This window comes from Carcharhinus amblyrhynchos, chromosome 3 (assembly GCF_965287045.1).
Source record: "Carcharhinus amblyrhynchos chromosome 3, sCarAmb.v2.hapA, whole genome shotgun sequence".
Taxonomy (NCBI): Eukaryota; Metazoa; Chordata; class Chondrichthyes; order Carcharhiniformes; family Carcharhinidae; genus Carcharhinus; species Carcharhinus amblyrhynchos.
Window position 1 is genome coordinate 31,709,993 of NC_137326.1, and position 18,630 is coordinate 31,728,622.

General features: G+C 40.6%; 1 protein-coding gene across 2 annotated transcripts in view; it reads right to left on the bottom strand.

The window, feature by feature from the left end:
* cfap20dc (CFAP20 domain containing) overlaps nt 1-18,630 on the bottom strand; it is a 339,085-nt gene that overhangs the window by 211,018 nt on the left and 109,437 nt on the right. For both annotated transcript variants that reach the window (XM_080182992.1, XM_080182995.1), the window contains exon 5: nt 3,361-3,475. In XM_080182992.1, the coding sequence (XP_080039118.1) occupies nt 3,361-3,475 (115 nt within the window). The remainder of the gene's footprint in view (nt 1-3,360; nt 3,476-18,630) is intronic.

Below are 18,630 nucleotides of genomic sequence, written 5' to 3' on the forward strand. Positions count from 1 at the left end.
GAAGGCCGATGACTTTGTCATCTGACCTTATCTCATCTCACTCATCCAGCCCTAAGTTATGTGGAGTCAGCCTTATCAGGTCTTACAGAGGTCAGACATAACTTGACCTTCTCTGGTCTTATTCATGTCTTACGTTATGTGGAGTCAGTCGTATCAAGTCTTACAGGGGTGCGGCATTTTGGAATAGCTTGATCAGCTTTCCTTACTTTGCAGCAAATACTTGACAAATTTTCCCATCATGCCACTACTTCATTTGTACAACTTCACAAGAGTAAAGTGGAGGGCTGCAGATACAGCATTTGAGGTAGCCGTGGTTGGATGTCAAGATGTCATAAGAGTGGTTGCAAGCAAGCTACAGTGGATATGTGAGGATAGCGCAGGACAGACAAGGATGGCATACCATGACAACAGGTCTCCTGGCAGGAGTAGGTCGAAACAATTAGCAGAGTCAGAGAGCATGCAGGTTATGTTAAATATGCATAAAACATTGGTTTGACCTCAACTAAAGTAAAGCTTCCAAATCTAGGTGCCACACTTGTGGAAAATTGTAATGACATTAGACAGCATGCAGAAAAGATTCACAAGAATAATTCCAGGGATGAGTAATTTCAATCGCATGGATAGATTAGAAAAATTGGGACTGTTTTCCTTGGAGAAAATAAGTTATAGAGGAGATTTGATACAGGCAGAATGAGGCATGCAAAATCAGGATGGTTCTGGACAGGGTTCACAGGGAAGAACAGTTCCTGGTGTTCTAAGGATCACAAATGAGAGGGCACACAGAATTAATGTAATTGACAAAAGAAGCAATGGCAACAAAAGGAGAAACATTTTCTTGCAGCAAGAGGTTAAAAACTTGAATACATTGCATGAAAGTGTACAGTTTACATGGACACAATTAAGAACTGCCGGGAGAATGGATAAATTGACTACAACACCCTAATGGGGAGAGTTAAAAGGAATGAAGTTGTAATAGAGGACTGTATGGACAGAAGGATAGATACAATTCTCTGCAGCTGAGCACCAACTGTCCTGAAAGCTTTGTTGGCTACCAAGTGCAGGATTAAGGGCACTGCCTCAGATCCAGTTAGGAATTTGGAATAGAAGGGAAAGGATCCGTCTGTTGTATTCCCATGTAAGTTCCACAACATAGCTAGGATGAAGAAAGAGGTTCTGCTAAGGGAGTTAAGCAGTCCAGGGCTAAATAAAAAAAACACAAAGGTAATAATATCTGGATGGCGTGAGCCATGAGCAAATTAGTTAAGGGTAGATAAGATCAGAGTTCAAATATGTGGCTCAAAGATTGGTTGGCAAAAATGGGTTTCGATTCATTGGGAACTGACAGTACTGGGGGGAAAAAAAGAGAGCCATACCAATGAGATGACCTTCACCTGAATCATACAGGCATCAAACTACTGGTGAATCCTAACAAGGCCTCAATCCTAATTGAGGACTTTAAACTAAATAGTAGGGGTAAGGATTCACATAAGAGGATATTTGGAAAATTAAAGCGAAAGGACAAGGCAATAGTGCAGTGCAATGATACAGGTATTGATAATCAGAGTGTGACAGGAAGGGATAGAGCATAGAGATATAACAGTGCACCAGCAAACAAGGTCAGAGTAAGCGAAAATGATAAAAAGACAGAATTAAAGGCTCTTAATCTGCCTGTCTGCAGCTTTCGTAACAAGATGGATGAAGTGATGACGGAAATAGATAAGAGTAAAATATGGCACCACTACAAATGCATAGTTGCAAGGTGGCAAAGACTGGGGCCTGAATTTTCAGAGATACTTCATATTTCAGAAGAATAGGAAGGAAGGAAAGAAAAGGTGGAAAGGTATTTCTGTTCATAAAAGATAAAATTGGTACAATAGTGAAAGATGATTTTGGTTCAGAAAATCAAGATGTAGAATCAGTACAAGTGGAGATAAGAAAGTGCAAAAGGAAACAAAATGTCACTGGTAGGTGGTTTATATGTGCCCCTAGCAGCAGCTATACAGTAGGGCACCAAAAAATAATGGGGATCTGTAAGCAAGGTACTGTAATAATTGTGGGGGACTTTAATTGTCTCACTGATTGCAAAAACACAAATCAATTTAGCAACGGTAGCTCATAGAATGTATGTGAGTCAGTTTCTCAGAACAATACTTCTGGAATGTCCCTAGGAACAGGCTACTCTGGACTGGGTAATAAAGCTAAGTTGACCCAAGACTTCACAGGAAATTATCCCCTAGGCAAAAGTGATCATTACTTGATAGAATTTTTTAAGTTTTGGAAGTGGGATATGAGTCTGTAATAAGTGTTTTAAACTTAAATAAAGGCAGTTGCAAGGTTTGAAAATTGGCTAAAGTGGACTAGGTAAATTGATTTTTATTTGGTTACTGGTTATGTTCTAATCATCTTTAATCAATTTTAGCTCTGGACGACAATACTAAAATTTACAGTATTGATTGAACACTATTAATCTCTCATTTGCCTTGAGCAAGAACATGCAATCGTTCAGAAAACAGTGATTGTCTGTGGCACTGTAATTTCAGCAACACAGGTTTTGACTTTTAAAAGTTGTTGTTATTTATTTACAGTAAAAACTCTCTTTCAGAAGTTATTATTCTTCAAAAAAATCTTAGGAATCTGTAATTATTGATTGCCGCCACACGCCATATTTTAATTTCACTGTGTTCAAGAAAGGATGATTTGAGGTTAGTTTATACTCTATTTCTGTATTTATATTTTTCCTGCACAATTTCAAATTACAAAATTATTTTTGTGGGTTATAATTCTTTGCAAAACTGACAGTACAATTACTGAAGGTGTTACATTATATTCTGACCAGAGTGCCTTGTGTGTTTTAGGTGTCAGAATACAATGCAATCACAGACAACAACAACACAGCCATCTGAGTTTGCCTATCTGCTAAAGGTACAGAAAACTTGAACAAACTGCACTAGGTTATCAACAGACAACTGTTCTTGGAAATCATTAATCTCACATAGCTTAACACAGCAATCTTCACTTATTAAATATTGATTAACTTTACAATAGGATGGAGTTCCAGACAACTATTGAAGGGCTCCAAGTATTAAGCACGGTATCCAAAACTTCACTGTTCGCATTCATTGCAGGAATATAGAATTGCACTCTAAGATGGTGAAAATGTACCACTACAATTTGGATTTCTCTTTTAAGATATTCTATATTTCAGAATACAAACAAAGAAAAAATTACAAACAAATATGGAAACTGGCCAACTCATTTCAAACCTGGAAAAATTCTGAATCATTAAGAGTTAAACCCTTTCAATATCCTATCTGAAAGGTATAATTTTGCAGCTATTGAATTATTTTAACAATGACGTACAATTTTACGTTTGATAATACTCAGTGGTATTTTTGCATGCAGTGGAGTTGCAGACAATTCCTTGTGGATAGTTGATAAATACAGTCGTCGCTTGATATTTCCCAAATCAGTAATTCTGAAAAGAAAGAAATAAAAAGGATTCTTGTCAATCCTATAAATCTCTCTAAGAGAACCACATATATTCCTATCATTTATATGCAGGTCATACAGAGCATAGATGGGAAAACCAAATTTAAAAATAAACCTTTTACAAGATAAGTAATGAGTTTTCATTCCCTTATTCAAACTTGGTGGCCACAAGCCTAAGCATAATGGAACCACTTTACATGCTAATTCATCTCCATGCTTGAGACAGAATTTTACTAGTCCAGTAACTTGGGAAGAAATTCAATTTGTATACAGAATGAACATAAAGCTTTGATAAACCTTCTTGTTCTTGCACTTCAATTTTGTGTCCTTTCAGAGCAATGTATTATCAAATAAAAAAATGCAGTTTCATTCTAAAAAGTGCACCTGACATTTCATATAGGATCTGCCATGCTCAAAGTCTGGCACAAAATATTTTCTGTCAGTATCAGTTCCTGGACATGTATTTCCAAATCTGAATTACAATGCTCAATTTTACTGCTTACCACGTAGGCCACTGATCTCTGCTACAGTGCATGCACGTGAGTATAACTTTAATACATTCAGACAAAAGTGCATGATCACTTGGAATGGAATTGCTTCTACTGGAAAACAGCACTGGGTCTTATACAAGAAAATCTCTGCATCCCCATGTCCAAGATGCAATACACCAGAATTGACAAATAACCAACTGTCTCAGAGGATTACTCATTGGATGAGATTTCAAAATTTACTACTTTGTACAGAAATATTTATGGCTTGAGATTTCATAGCCATATAGGGTTTCAGTATTATTAGTAATAAAATCTCTTACAATAATGACAACTGCTGTAAAGGTTCTTTTGAAAAACGTTAGAGTTATTTTCATTACATACGTTTAAAACAAGGGGTTATCTCAGTTGGCTAGATGTTAGCATGCACTTTAGAATTGCACCAACTGTGCATATTCAATTCCCATTCTGGTTGGGGTAGACTTGGGATCTGTCTCTTCCTCATGCTTGATGCAGAGTGATGTCCATCAAGCTACATAACCAACTGTCTCTCTCTCTCTCTCTCGAAGAGAGAAATACACCTACGGTGCCTTGGAAACTATGGCTAATTACCTTCCTACATACGTTTATACAGGGAATACTGATTAAATCACTGAAGAAACAAGCTGACCATCGGTTCTCCGAATGAAATTAACGAGCAAGTTACTGTGAACAAATACCATGTAGTTGCACATTGGTCTAAGAAAATGCAGAAGAGAATAGTATTGCTCAAGATATAGGGCACCAGAAAGAATATTGATTTTTAGCACAAAACTTGGATAACTTATATTCACATCATAGTATAATACATTGACATCATTTGAGTTCAAAATTAATCACTGAGTCATCATTTGGCAGCAAGTACGCCCAAAAGCAGTTATTTGACATCCACTGTGCTCAAAAGCAATCACTTAGCTATCATTTAATATTGCAAGTGGAATAACTGTCTTAATTGTCATCATTGCCACAAACCACAGCACTCAAAACATTTGCAATTAGCAACATCACTTACTTTGAGCATTCAGACACCAAAACGATTGTAGAGTTTATTTTCCATATTTTTGGAATTTCAATAGCTTCAAAACATCCTAACGTGAAACTAACTTGAGAAAAAGCAGACTCGGTTTTAACAAATGATTTGATAAGCTAGTTTTATACTTTTCTTCATAACTTATTGCTGATACAGCACATCCCTGCCCCGATCACCCTTCCCCAGATTGAAGCAGTTTTCGCATCCACTTTCCCTTTTGGAGCAATTTTCTTCTACGCGCCCCTATTATAGCAGTTAAGACTTGCAGCTCTGTCATACAGGCAGTGCTACAGAGAGCAGTTGCCGTTACCGGGGCTGGACTGAAGTCTACCTACAGCATCGACATTGGATCCTCTGGAGAAAGGTATTGTGAGGTAGGGTGGAGTTCACAGGGAAGTGGATATAGTAAGGATCCCCCAGAAGACAGTAGGCAAGCTAATGATAGGGGTGGCTTGGCAGCCTCACCGATGCCAAGTCTCGCCTGTGCCCAGCAAGGCATCCCACCCCGACTTAATCAAAAGGAGGCAGCAAAATGGCAGGATCTCCAACCCACCTCAATCTCACAGCATCAAAATCACCATTCCCCCACCTCTAAAATTACTGTTGGAGGGTGGGGGAAGGCATTAAATTTCACTTTTGGTGTCTCCTTTAAAGGAAATAGTAAAGAAGAAATCCCCGGGGCTGGAAATTTAAAAAATATAATAAACCAATTGTAATAACCATTAAACTTATAGTACCTCTCTGAAACATAAGTTGCAGAAGACAAATTCATGGCTATATATTAGAGGTAAGTATTTAAACACTAACTGTCACACATATGTATCCTGGTAACATAGATAACACAATTATAAATTATATAAAAATATAAAAGATGCTTTGACAAATGTATAAAGATTTTTACTGTACACATCAAGACTGGTTTATAGAATAGCTACATGACTGACTGAGTAGTTTACCAGTAAATAAAACACCAAGTCAGATCAGACCACATAACTCATAGCCCTCAAGACAGATTGCATTATATTTTTCAGCTTTGTCACAAAACAAAGATATCCTGACTATTCTATTATCTTAATACAGTAAGTGACTCTTATAATAAATATTTTAAAAATTCATCAGGTTTTTAAAGTCCTTTCATCTTTTTTTTAAGAATTCATTTATTGCAAAATTAGCTTTTGGTCTGATGATACCCCTATAATACTTCAATTGGACATTTTTCTATATTAAAGGCTTTCCGCATTAAAGACTTCACATAAGTGCAAGTTGCTGTTACTCCTGTTATTGCAAGGGAACAGAGTGAAGCACAAGCTCTAGGCATGAATGTAAACAATGCAGTACAAAAAAATCATTTTTTTCAACAATATCAAATGCGAGGAAAAGGAACAGCACAACACTGCTGCTTAGAATTTGGGATTCTCTTAGAAAAATATTTGTTTCTGCTCTTGTTTTGTGAGCAAATTGGGAGGGCCACTAACATATTTCCTTAGCCTTCTTCTGAACTAATTTCTTCCTGTCCCATGAAGACAGGTTTGGAGGTAGCAGTGCTGTGACTTCTTCTATTGCAGCTAAACAGGGCAGCCTTTGTGAGTGCCTCCACCTGACTGTGTCCCCTAGATCTCCCTCTTCTGAAATAGCGCCCACCTCTCCAACTAGAACTGCTAATTTGACATGGTGGTGGACCCTCCTATAGGTCTCCCGCTGCCCTTGTCCACCTGCTGTTCTTATTATGATGGGGTCCCAGAGATGGCTTCTCAATTGACCATCTCAGGTAATATTACCACAGCCATATCAATTTTACACTGTATATCTGCGTATCAATTTTCCTGAATTATAAATTTCTGTGTTCATACTTAAAGAAATTTAACTTACCACAATGTAATTAAACAATAATTCTAGAAGTTGGGGCGAAACATCTGAACTTTTGCCTCAACAACTTATTGGCAAAGAAACTCTCATGATCTCGCTAACTCTGCTTTTCTGCTTGATATTTTTGTTACTTAAGTATAAATAATTATATATAATCAAAGAATTTAGAAATTGACTTCAAATTTGGGACAGAATAATGTCTGTACTCTCAGCTTCAACTATTCCCCATTGGCTAATCTATATCACCTGAACACTATACATCGTTTCACTTCTTAAGGATAACACTTCAGGACAGTGTTAAACAAGCTCTTCTTCTTTCACAGGATGACATGCTTCCACGCTGGTTCGAGGGATTTTGAGATGCCTGACAAATCCAATGTGTGATCTGCAGAGTCTTCTAGTTGCAGAGCTTTACAAGTTGGTTTGGTGGACCGTTTGAAGGTTAGTATGTTCCCTCCAACGCCTCAAATTTACCTCAGAGACTTTATTGAGAAAGTGCAATTGTGTTCCATGCTTTCCTGGATAAGTCTTTTCCATTTTCATCAATCACGAACTAGGGAATTCCACATTGTCAGCAGGGATGTTTAACCTCTATTCTTTGAGAGCATCACAAGCATTTTCATTGTACTCCTGAGTTTCCTGCAATGATGGAATTCTGAATGGTGCAGTTGCTTAGGGAGCCTTGTTTCAGGCATACAAACAAAAATTTAAGAAAGAACAGAGAAAAGAAGTAGGAAATTATAGGCCAGTTAGCCTAAAATCTGTCATAGGGAAATTATAGAATCCATTATTAAGGTGTTTATAGCAGGATATTAAGAAAAATCATAATGTGATCAGGCAGAGTAAACATAACTTTGTGAAAGGGAAATCATATTCAACCGATTTGTTAGAGCTTTTTGAGCATGTACAAGCAAGGAGGATAATCAGGCAACTTGTAGATGTGATGCATTTGGATTTCCAAATACAAACAGGTTAAGTGAGTGGGCAAAAATTTGGAAGATGGAGTATAATACAGGAAAATGTGAACTGGTTCACTCTGGCATGAAGAACAGAAAACAGACAATATTAAAACAGAGAGTGGTTATACAACTTTGTGGTGAATGGAGTTCTGGCTGCCTTTGTACATGAATCACGAAAAGTTAGTATGCAGGTACTGCAAGATTTGGGGACATTTTGCGGCATATGTACTGGGCCTAGCTGAATCTACATTTGGAGTATTATGTACAGTTTTGGTCTCCTTATTTGTAAGAGGACTATTTGTATTTGAAGTAATTTAGAGAAGGTCCAGGCGATTCTTTCCTGGGATGAAGGACTCAATTTAAGAAAGGTGATCTTATTGAAACATACAATATCTGAAGTGGACTTGATACGACGGATACCAGGACAATGTTTCCTCTTGTGTGGGAGAGGAGAATGAGAGAACAGAACTTAAAGGGAAATTACTTCTCTCAAAGGATCATAGTCTGTGGAATTCACTACCCCGGAGCATGGTGGATGCTGGGACATTGAGTAAAGTTAAGGAAGAGGTGGGCAGAAGTTTACTTAAGGATTTGAAGGACTTTGGTTAATGGGCAGGAAAGTGGAATTGAGGCTGAGATGAATTCAACAATGATTGTATTAAATGGTGGAGCAGTTTCAAGGGGCTAAGTTGTCTACTTGTGCTCCAAGTTCTTATAATTTAATTCCACAACTACTCCATACTTCGTGGCTATCACTGCTGTTAAATTTTGTACTCAACATCATGTTATGGATGAAGAAAAAGCTTTCTCGAACGTACTATGTGCCATTACCATTTTCACAATATTACCTTACCTCATTTACAATGTTGCCGAAGCCCTTTGTCAATTTTCCACACACTCCTGACTGGCCTCCCAAGTCATCTAAAAATCTATTGCTCACATCCTATTCAATATTAAGTCCTGCATTCTATTACCTTGCCCTCAACATCTTTTTCTGGTTTCCATTGATGGCCTTGTCCTCTCCACAACCTCCAGTTCCTTGCATCAACTCATGCCTTCCACTTCAACTTTGGCTTCCATTTATCCCTGGCTAACTTTGTTGAGACATTGATAACGATGTTTCAGCCACAGTGACTGCATAGGAACACAGATTTGATTCTCCCTGCAAAAACCTCTTTCAACATTGCTTCTTTAGCAGCCCCACTAAATCTCCTCCAGTACAACTCTGTATTCGTTTTCTCTATTGAGTATTTGAGATGTCTTATTCGCTTGATGATATACAAATAAAAAGTAGCCTTGGTTGAATTAAAATATTTCATTTTGTCAATATTGTTAAGAAATGCAGTTATGAAAAGACTAATTATACAGGAATTGTTTCATTATGCCACTTGAATTGGAGAATTTGAGGTATGAGGAAGAATTTGCTGTTTTTCCTCATCCTCTTACTCCAGTGGTGAACCCAGCAGAACAGCATTATACAAATAATTGCACTGAATACAAATCAGGATAGACTCTTGCATCTTCAAAAAAATCCTTTGACCGTTTTTTTAAACACTGCTAAGCAGTCAAAAATTTCTAAAATAGTCCAGATGCAGCCTGAAATTATCTATTTTTATGAATACGAGGATCCCTTTAAATAATGCCTACATAAAATAAATGTTCTGCCAATTAAAAATGTTTAAATCATAGTTCTTTGTCCCTTTTGAGAAACGAGACATTTATGTGAAACTGGTCTGTGCTAGTACCTGATCCATGAGCCATCAAACCATGGCAGAAATAGTTGTTTGCTTTGGAACAGGGGAGGTTGAGGGGAGATTTAACTGAAGCACTGCAAACGATGAGGGGTCTGGCCAGAATGAATAGGAAGGGCTCAAATCCAAAGATGTGCAGGTTAAGTGGATTGGCAATGCAAAATTACCCCTCAGTGTCATTGGGACTAGCTAGGTCAATACATGGGTTCATGGGGATAAGGCCTGGGTAGGATTGTGGTCGATGCAGACTCAATGGTCCAAATGACCTCCTCCTGCACTATAGGATTCTACGACCTATTGCAATTAGCCGAGGGTTCAATGATCAGGGGACATAAATTTAAAGTAACTGGTAGAGGAGTTTTATTCAGGTGCTGGTAAAGGTCTGAAACTCCTGATGTAGAAGATGGTAGAGGTAAAAACCCTCATCACATTTAAAGAACACCTGGATATGCATTTGGTGCCATAACTACAGGGCTACTGACTAGGAGTTGAAGATGGGATCCAGCTTGACAACTCTTGCTTGGTCAGCATGGACACAATTGGTTGAATGGTCTCCTTTGGTGCTTGAAAATGTTTCTACGTTCCAGTGCCATCCACAAGAAACCATAATAATTGGTCTTTGACTTTGCAGCTTCACAATAAACAAATGACTAGCTGCATGCAATAAAAACCAAAATACAAGTACTTTTTCTGGAAAGTACAGCTTCCAATACAAATTATTTTAAAGTAGACTGTTTCACTAAATCCAAGATAATATGGTTCTAATCTAACACTTTGGTTTAATAGCCTTACAGTAACTAGTACTTGAACTTAAAAACAAATCTATAATCTCATAACATCAGGAAATGAGTATTTTACATCAGAAGTTTCCCATTGTTCATAATCTTGATTTTTAAATGGCAATTAAACTAGTAGGTCTTGATATAGAAGATGCAGCAGCTTTTCAGAAATCAATATTTTTTTCAGTTTGCAACAACAGTATCACAGAAATAGGATAGTAATTTTTCATGCATGCCTAACAAGAGTATTGAAAACATATGTTATAGAAACATAGAAAATATAAGGAGGAGGCCAGTCAGTCCCTTGAGCCTTCTTTGCCATTTGTTATTAAAGCAATGAGGGTAGGACAAAGTTAGAAGTCCCATTCAAGACAATTGTGGCTTTTTCAAATAATGGAATAATTGCCCACAGACGTAATGCAATAACCAGGGTCAAACGCATGGTTGGAAAATAAATGGTTTGACCAGGAGGTAATTTAGGGTGTCAAAACAAAAAATAAAACTAGCTCTTCCAGTGTGCTTTAAACGCTACCTGGAATGATAAATACTCCCAAATTATGCAAGTTCTTAAATGATTAAACAAGTTCGAGTTACAGATTTTGAGTGTGAAACCTTGTTTTACCGTTTTATCAGGTATAAAACATATCAGCATTGGCTGGTGGCATATCCTAACTCTGATTTTTGGTTCGTCATCCCTTGGCCATCCCAGGCACTTGCTAAAATAAACATTCTGCTAATTAAAAGAGTTAAATCAGAACCCTTTACCCCTTCATGGAACAGAACATTTACGTAAAACTGATGTGTGCTAGTACCTGATTCAATAGCCATCAAACAATGGCAAAGGGGAACAGAGCGTCCCCCAGTAGGTTAAGATGAAGCACAAGATCAAGCCTGGGAGCGGGTACAATGCCTCATCCTGTCAGGCTTGGATCTTGTTCGATTGAGCCCAAGATGGGATGCAAAGTCTTGTCAACTTGGATCTTGTTGGTTCCTCATGTGGGGACCATGATTCAACTTAATTTGAAAAGTACCAAAAGTTACCAATAAAAAAAAAGGTCAGGATGCATGTTACAGAGGCATTATTTAAAAGGGATCCGCATAGTCATTAAAATAGATCTGGATCATTTTAGAAGTTTTAGATTGCTTAGCAGTGTTTAAAAGTTTGTCAGAAGGATTTTTTGGAAATGCAAGAATCTTCCATGATTTGTATTGAGCTCAATTATTTGCATAAGGATGTTCTGCTGGGTTCACCATTGGGGCTAGAGAATAAGGTGCAGGCAGAGTATGCAAGATGCTTGTAAAAATGGGCAAAGATGGAAACATGCAGGATGCCCTACCTTACAATACACATCTTCAGGACTCAGTTATGTCTTAAGTTGTTGAAAAGTGGATAACTTGCTGTAGAAACGTAGGAAAAAAAAAGGTAATCCATTCAACCCTTTGAGCTTGCAGCACCATTCAATATGATTGCGGCTGATCATGCATCGTCAGTATCCTACTTTCTCTCAATACCCTTTGATCCCTTTAGCCACAAGGGCCACGTCCAGTTCCCTCTTGAACATATCTAATGGACTGGCGCCAACAGCTTTCTGTGGTAGAGAATTCCACAGGTTCACAACTCTGAGTAAAGGGGCTCTTCCTCACTTCAGTCCGGAACGGCTTACCCCTTATTCTTACGTCTTTGACCCCCTAGTTCTGGCCTTCCTTAACACCAGGAGCATTCTCCCTACATCTAGCCAGTCCACTTCCATCAGGATTTTATGTTTCGATGAGATCCCCTCTCATTCTTCTAAATTCCATTGAGCACAAGCTCAGTCGATCCAGTCCTTCTTCATTTGTCGCCTTGCCATTCCAGGAATCAGTCTGGTGAAATTTCACTGGATTTCCTCAATAGCAAGAAAGGAGGCCAAAACTTCACACAATACTCAAGGTATGGCCTCACCAAGGCCCTTTATAATTGCAGCAGGACATCTCTACTTTTCTTCTCAAATCCTCTTGGTATCAAGGACAGCATGCTATTAGCTTTCCCTCCTGCCTGCTGTACATGTCAACCTTCAGCTATTGTTCCATTATGGCATCCAGGTCACGTTGTACTTCCCCTTTGCCTAAATTGTCATAGTTCAGAAAATAATCTTCCTGTTTTTGCCACTGAAGCAGATAACCTCACATTTATCCACATTATATCACATTTGCCAAGTATTTGCCCATTCAGTAAGCCTGCCAAATCACCCTGCAGCCTCTTAATATCCTCTTCACAGCAGATACTGTCACCCTGCTTAGTGTCATCTGCAAATTTGGAGATATTGCATTCAATGCATTTGTCCTTTATATTGTGAACAGCTGGAATCCCAGCACTGAACACTGCCCCAGCTATCACTGCCTACCATGCTGAAAAGGATCTGTTTATTCCCACTCTCCGCTTCCTGTCTGCCAACCAGTTCTCTACCTACATCAACACATTACCCCCAATACCATGAGCTTTAATTTTGCTCACTAATCTCATGTGGGATCTTGTCAAAAGTCTTTTGAAAGTCCAAATACACAACATTCACTGGTTCACCTTCCATTTCTGATATCCTTATATTCTTTCCCCATTTCTTCTTGGCTCTAACACGATCTGATTTCCCTTGTTATCCATGGTTGAGCCACCTTCTCTGTTTACTCTTGTACCAGACAGGAAGTACAGTTGTTGAAGTTCATCCATGTGTTCTTAAAATATCTGCAATTGCCTATCTACCATCAACCTCTTAAGTATCATTTGCCAGCTTATCCTAGCCAATGTGTTCCTCAAGTTCAGGCTCCTAGTCTCAAACGTAACTGTGTCACTCTTCATCTCAGTGAGGAATTCTACTACATCATGGTCACTCTTCCCCAAGATTGCTAATTAATTCTCTCTCATTACACAATATCCAGTCTAGGATGGCCTGCTCTCCAGTTGGTTCTTCAGCATATTGGTTGAGAAAACAATCCCTTATACATTCCAGGAAATCCTTCTTCATCGTATGGTGACCTATTTGATGAGCCCAATCAATATACAGATTGAAGTCACCCAGAATAACTGCTGTACACTGACTGCATATTTTGAGATAAGAACATAAGAACATAAGAAATAGGAGCAGGAGTAGGCCATCTAGCCCTTCGAGCCTGCCCCACCATTCAATAAGATCATGGCCGATCTGTCGTGACTCAGTTCCACATTCCCGCCCTCTCCCCATAACCCTTAATCCCCTTGCCTATCAAAAACCTATCAACCCGCGCCTTAAAAATATTTAGCGAGGCAGCCTCCACCACTTCAACGGGCAGAGAATTTCAGAGATTCACCACCCTTTGAGTGAAGAAGTTCCTCCTCAACTCCGTTCTAAACCGCCCCCTCTTTATCTTGAGGCTGTGTCCTCTAGTCCTACTGTCCTTTCTGAGCGGGAAGAGTCTCTCCACCTCTATCCTATCCATCCCATTCATCATCTTATAAGTCTCAATGAGATCTCCCCTCATTCTTCTAAACTCTAACGAGTACAAGCCTAGTTTATTCAGCCTCTCCTCATAGTTGAACCCCCTCAACTCCGGTATCAGCCTAGTAAATCTCCTCTGCACTCCCTCCAAGGCCAAAATATCCTTGCGTAAGTGCGGCGACCAAAACTGCACACAGTACTCCAGCTGCGGCCTCACCAGTGCCCTATACAGCTGCAGCAAGACCTCCCTACTTTTATATTCAATCCCCCTCGCTATGAAGGCCAGCATCCCATTCGCCTTCCTGACCACCTGCTGCACCTGTAGGCTGGGTTTTTGCGACTCATGCACAAGGACCCCGAGGTCCCTCTGCACCGTCGCCTGCTGCAGTTTTTCGCCATGCAAGTAATAGTCCTTCCTACCATTATTCCTACCAAAGTAGACAACCTCACATTTGCCAACATTAAATTGCATTTGCCAGTTCCTGGCCCTTCGCCCAGCCTATCTAGATCCTTCTGCAGACTTTCCACACCCTCCGCACAATTTGCCGTTCCACCAATCTTGGTGTCATCAGCAAATTTCGACACCATACACTCGGTTCCCTCCTCCAGATCATCTATATAAATGGTAAATAGCTGAGGCCCCAGCACCGACCCCTGGAGCACTCCACTAGTCACCAACCGCCAATCCGAATAGCACCCATTGACCCCCACTCTCTGCCTCCTTTTTGACAGCCAATCCTCTATCCACGCTAACACCCTAACCCCAACTCCATGCCCCCTGACCTTCTGCAATAACCTCTTGTGAGGCACCTTGTCAAACGCCTTCTGAAAATCAAGAAACACCACATCCACCAGCTCTCCTCTATCCACAACCTCATAGCACTCCAATAAATTCGTCAGACACGCCTTCCCCTTAACGAAACCGTGCTGCGTCTGCTCTATCAAACAATTCTCCTCAAGGTACCTCACTATTTTCTCCTTGATCACGGATTCTAACATTTTACCTACAACAGACGTTAAACTAAACGGCCTATAATTCCCTGCCTTTTGCCTGCCACCCTTCTTAAACAACGGCATAACATTAGCCGTTTTCCAATCTTCCGGCACTTCCCTAGAATCCAGCGACGTTTGGAAAATAATCACCAAGGCATCCACTATCACCTCTGCCATTTCTTTCAGAACCCTTGGATGCATTCCATCCGGTCCTGGGGACTTGTCCACAATCAGTCCCTCCAGCCTGTCGAGCACCGCTTCTCTAGTAACAATAATGTCATTCAGGCCCTCCACTCCTACCATCTTTCCATCGCTAACACCCGGCAAATTATTCACGTCCTCCTCCGTGAAGACCGAAACAAAAAAGGTATTCAAGGCCTCAGCCATTTCCCCATCCCCTACCACTAAGTCTCCCCTCTCATCCTCTAAGGGTCCAACGTACACCCTAGCCAGCCTCTTCCTTTTTATATATTTATAAAAACTCTTGCTATCCTTTTTTGTATTAAGCGCTAGCCCAGCTTCATAGTTTATCCTACCCTTCTTTATCAAGTTCCTTGTCATTCTTTGTTGATATTTAAACCTCTCCTGATCCTCTTCTCGCCCACTACTCTTAGCTACTCTAAACGCATCCGCTTTTAATTTAACACTTTCCTTTACCTCCTTCATTATCCACGGCTGATTATCTCTCCTCCTACGATCCTTTTTAACCATCGGAATAAATTTCTGCTGAGCACCAAGAAAGGTCTCCTTAAAGATCCTCCACTGTTCCTCAGCAGACCTACCTTCCAACGCGCTCCCCCAATCAACATTCGCCAATTCCTCTCTCATCCTACCATACTCCCCTCTGTTCAAACAAAGGACACATGTCCGGGAACCCACTTTCTCCTCCTCTTTCTGCATCAGAAACTCCACCATACAATGATCACTCTTCCCAAGAGGATCCTTCACCACAAGGTCCCTAATTCTACCCACCTCATTACATAACACCAGATCCAAGATAGCTCGCTCCCTCGTCGGCTCCAACACACTGTTCAAGGAAACTATCCCGGCAGCATTCCAAGAACTCCTCCTCAAGCCCACCGCATCCAACATGGGTCGACCAATCAATATGTAGATTGAAATCACCCATAATTAACGCTGTTCCATTCCTGCACGCCGCATTTATTTGTGCGTTAACAGCCCGCCCCACCTCCAGATCATTATTTGGGGGCCTACAAACAACACCCACCAGCGTCTTCCTCCTTTTGCTGTTCCTAATCTCCACCCACAACGATTCCACTTCTGGAACTGCATTTCCTACAGGCACTGAGCTAAGAAATATTAGGTAAGGTGCCCCTGCTTCATGAAGGATGGTATCACGTAACTGTGTCACATGTTGCAGATTAACTCAAATGCCATAACTGGCATGAACAGCACTGCCCATGGCTGCTGAAGTCACAGGGCTTATCACACAATTTTCTCACGACTCATCAGAATCTTGAACAGAAATACTGTTGAACATGACAAACAGAGTCCTGATGGAACAAATCACAGCCTTTTTGAAGCAGAGATTCTGCTGCCTGAATAGAGCTGTTACTATTTTGTTCTACAGCACAGATGTTCATAAATTAGTTGGTGTCTGTTGAAACTCCATAACATTGCCTTGCAAAAGGACTAATCCATGGGAAGAAAGAACTAGTGAGCAGAAACAGGAAGATCAGCAGGAAAATGAGAATGTCAACATAAGAACATAAGAAATAGGAGCAGGAGTAGGCCATCTAGCCCTTCGAGCCTGCCCCGCCATTCAATAAGATCATGGCTGATCTGTCGTGGCTCAGTTCCACTTTCCGGCCCTCTCCCCATAACCCTTAATCTCCTCTCTTATCAAAAACCCATCAACCCGCTTCTTGAAAATATTTAGCGAGGCAGCCTCCACCACTTCAACGGGTAGAGAATTCCAGAGATTCACCACCCTTTGAGTGAAGAAGTTCCTCCTCAACTCCGTTCTAAAACGCCCCCCCTTTATCTTGAGGCTGTGCCCCCTAGTCCTACTGTCTTTTTTGAGCGGGAAGAGTCTCTCCCCCTCTATCCTATCCATCCCATTCATCATCTTATACGTCTCAATGAGATCTCCCCTCATTCTTCTAAACTCTAACGAGTACAAGCCCAGTTTATTCAGCCTCTCCTCATAGCTCAACCCCCTCAACTCCGGTATCAGCCTAGTAAACCTCCTCTGCACTCCCTCCAAGGCCAAAATATCTTTGCGCAGGTGCGGCGCCCAAAACTGCACACAGTACTCCAGCTGCAGCAAGACCTCCCTACTTTTATATTCAATGGAGATTAGAAATAGGAGAGGAGAGGTCACCCTGTTGGGAGTCTTTTATAGACCTCCTAAAAGTTCTAGAGAGGTTGAGGAAAGGATTGCGGAGTCAATCCTGGTTAGGAGTGAAAGTAATAGGGTAATTGTTATGGGGGACTTTAACTTTACGAATATTGATTGGAATTGCTATAGTTCTAGCTCGTTAGAGGGGTCAGTGTTTGTACAAAGCGTGCAGGAAGGTTTTTTGACTCAGTATGTAGATAGGCCAACTAGAGGTGAGGCTATATTGGATTTGGTGCTGGGAAATGAGCCAGACCAGGTGCTAGACTTGGAAGTTGGTGTGCATTTTGGTGATAGTGACCACAATTCGGTTACGTTCACCTTAGTGATGGGAAGGGATAGGCATGAACCTCGGGTCAGTAGTTTTAGCTGGGGTAAGGGTAATTATGAGGCTATTAGGAGTGAATTAGGAAGCATAGATTGGACTAGGAGATTACAGGGACTGGGAACGTCTGAAATGTGGAGTTTTTTCAAGGAGCAGCTACTGCGAGTCCTTGATAGGTATGTCCCTGTCAGGCATGGAGGAATTGGTAGATCTAGGGAACCGTGGTGCACTAAAAGAGTTGAGTCGATGGTTAAAAAGAAAAAGGAGGCTTATGTTAGGATGAGATTTGAGGGCTCAGGTAGTGCACTAGAAAGCTTTAGATTGGCTAGGAGGGAGTTGAAGAGGGAGTTAAGAAGGGCTAAAAGAGGACATGAGAAGATCTTGGCTGATAGGATTAAGGAGAATCCTAAGGCATTCTATAGGTATGTCAGGAACAGGTTGGTTAGGGCAAGATTAGGGCCAGTTACAGACAGCAGAGGGAAGTTGTGTGTGGAACCGGAGGAGATTGGAGAAGCATTGAACCAATATTTCTCTTCGGTGTTCACACAGGGGGACATGAATATAGCTGAGGAGGACACTGGGTTGCAGGGATGTAAAATAGACAGTATTACGGTTGATAAGGGGGATGTGCTGGATATTCTTGAGGGGCTGAAAATAGATAAGTCCCCTGGTCCGGATGGGATCTACCCTAGGATTCTCTGGGAGGCTAGAGAGGTGATTGCAGAGCCTCTGGCTCTGATCTTCAGGTCGTCATTGGTCTCTGGTGTAGTCCCGGAGGATTGGAGGATAGCGAATGTTGTCCCATTGTTTAAGAAGGGGAACAGAGACTTTGCCGAGAATTATAGACCGGTGAGCCTTACTTCTGTTGTGGGCAAGGTTTTAGAAAAAATTATTAGGGATAGGATTTATAGTTATTTGGAGTGTAATGAATTGATTAGAAATAGTCAGCATGGTTTTGTAGCAGGTAGGTCGTGCCTTACTAACCTTATTGAGTTTTTTGAGAAGGTGACCAAAGAGGTGGATGGGGGCAAGGCAGTTGACGTGGTATATATGGATTTTAGTAAGGCGTTCGATAAGGTTCACCATGGTAGGCTTCTGCAGAA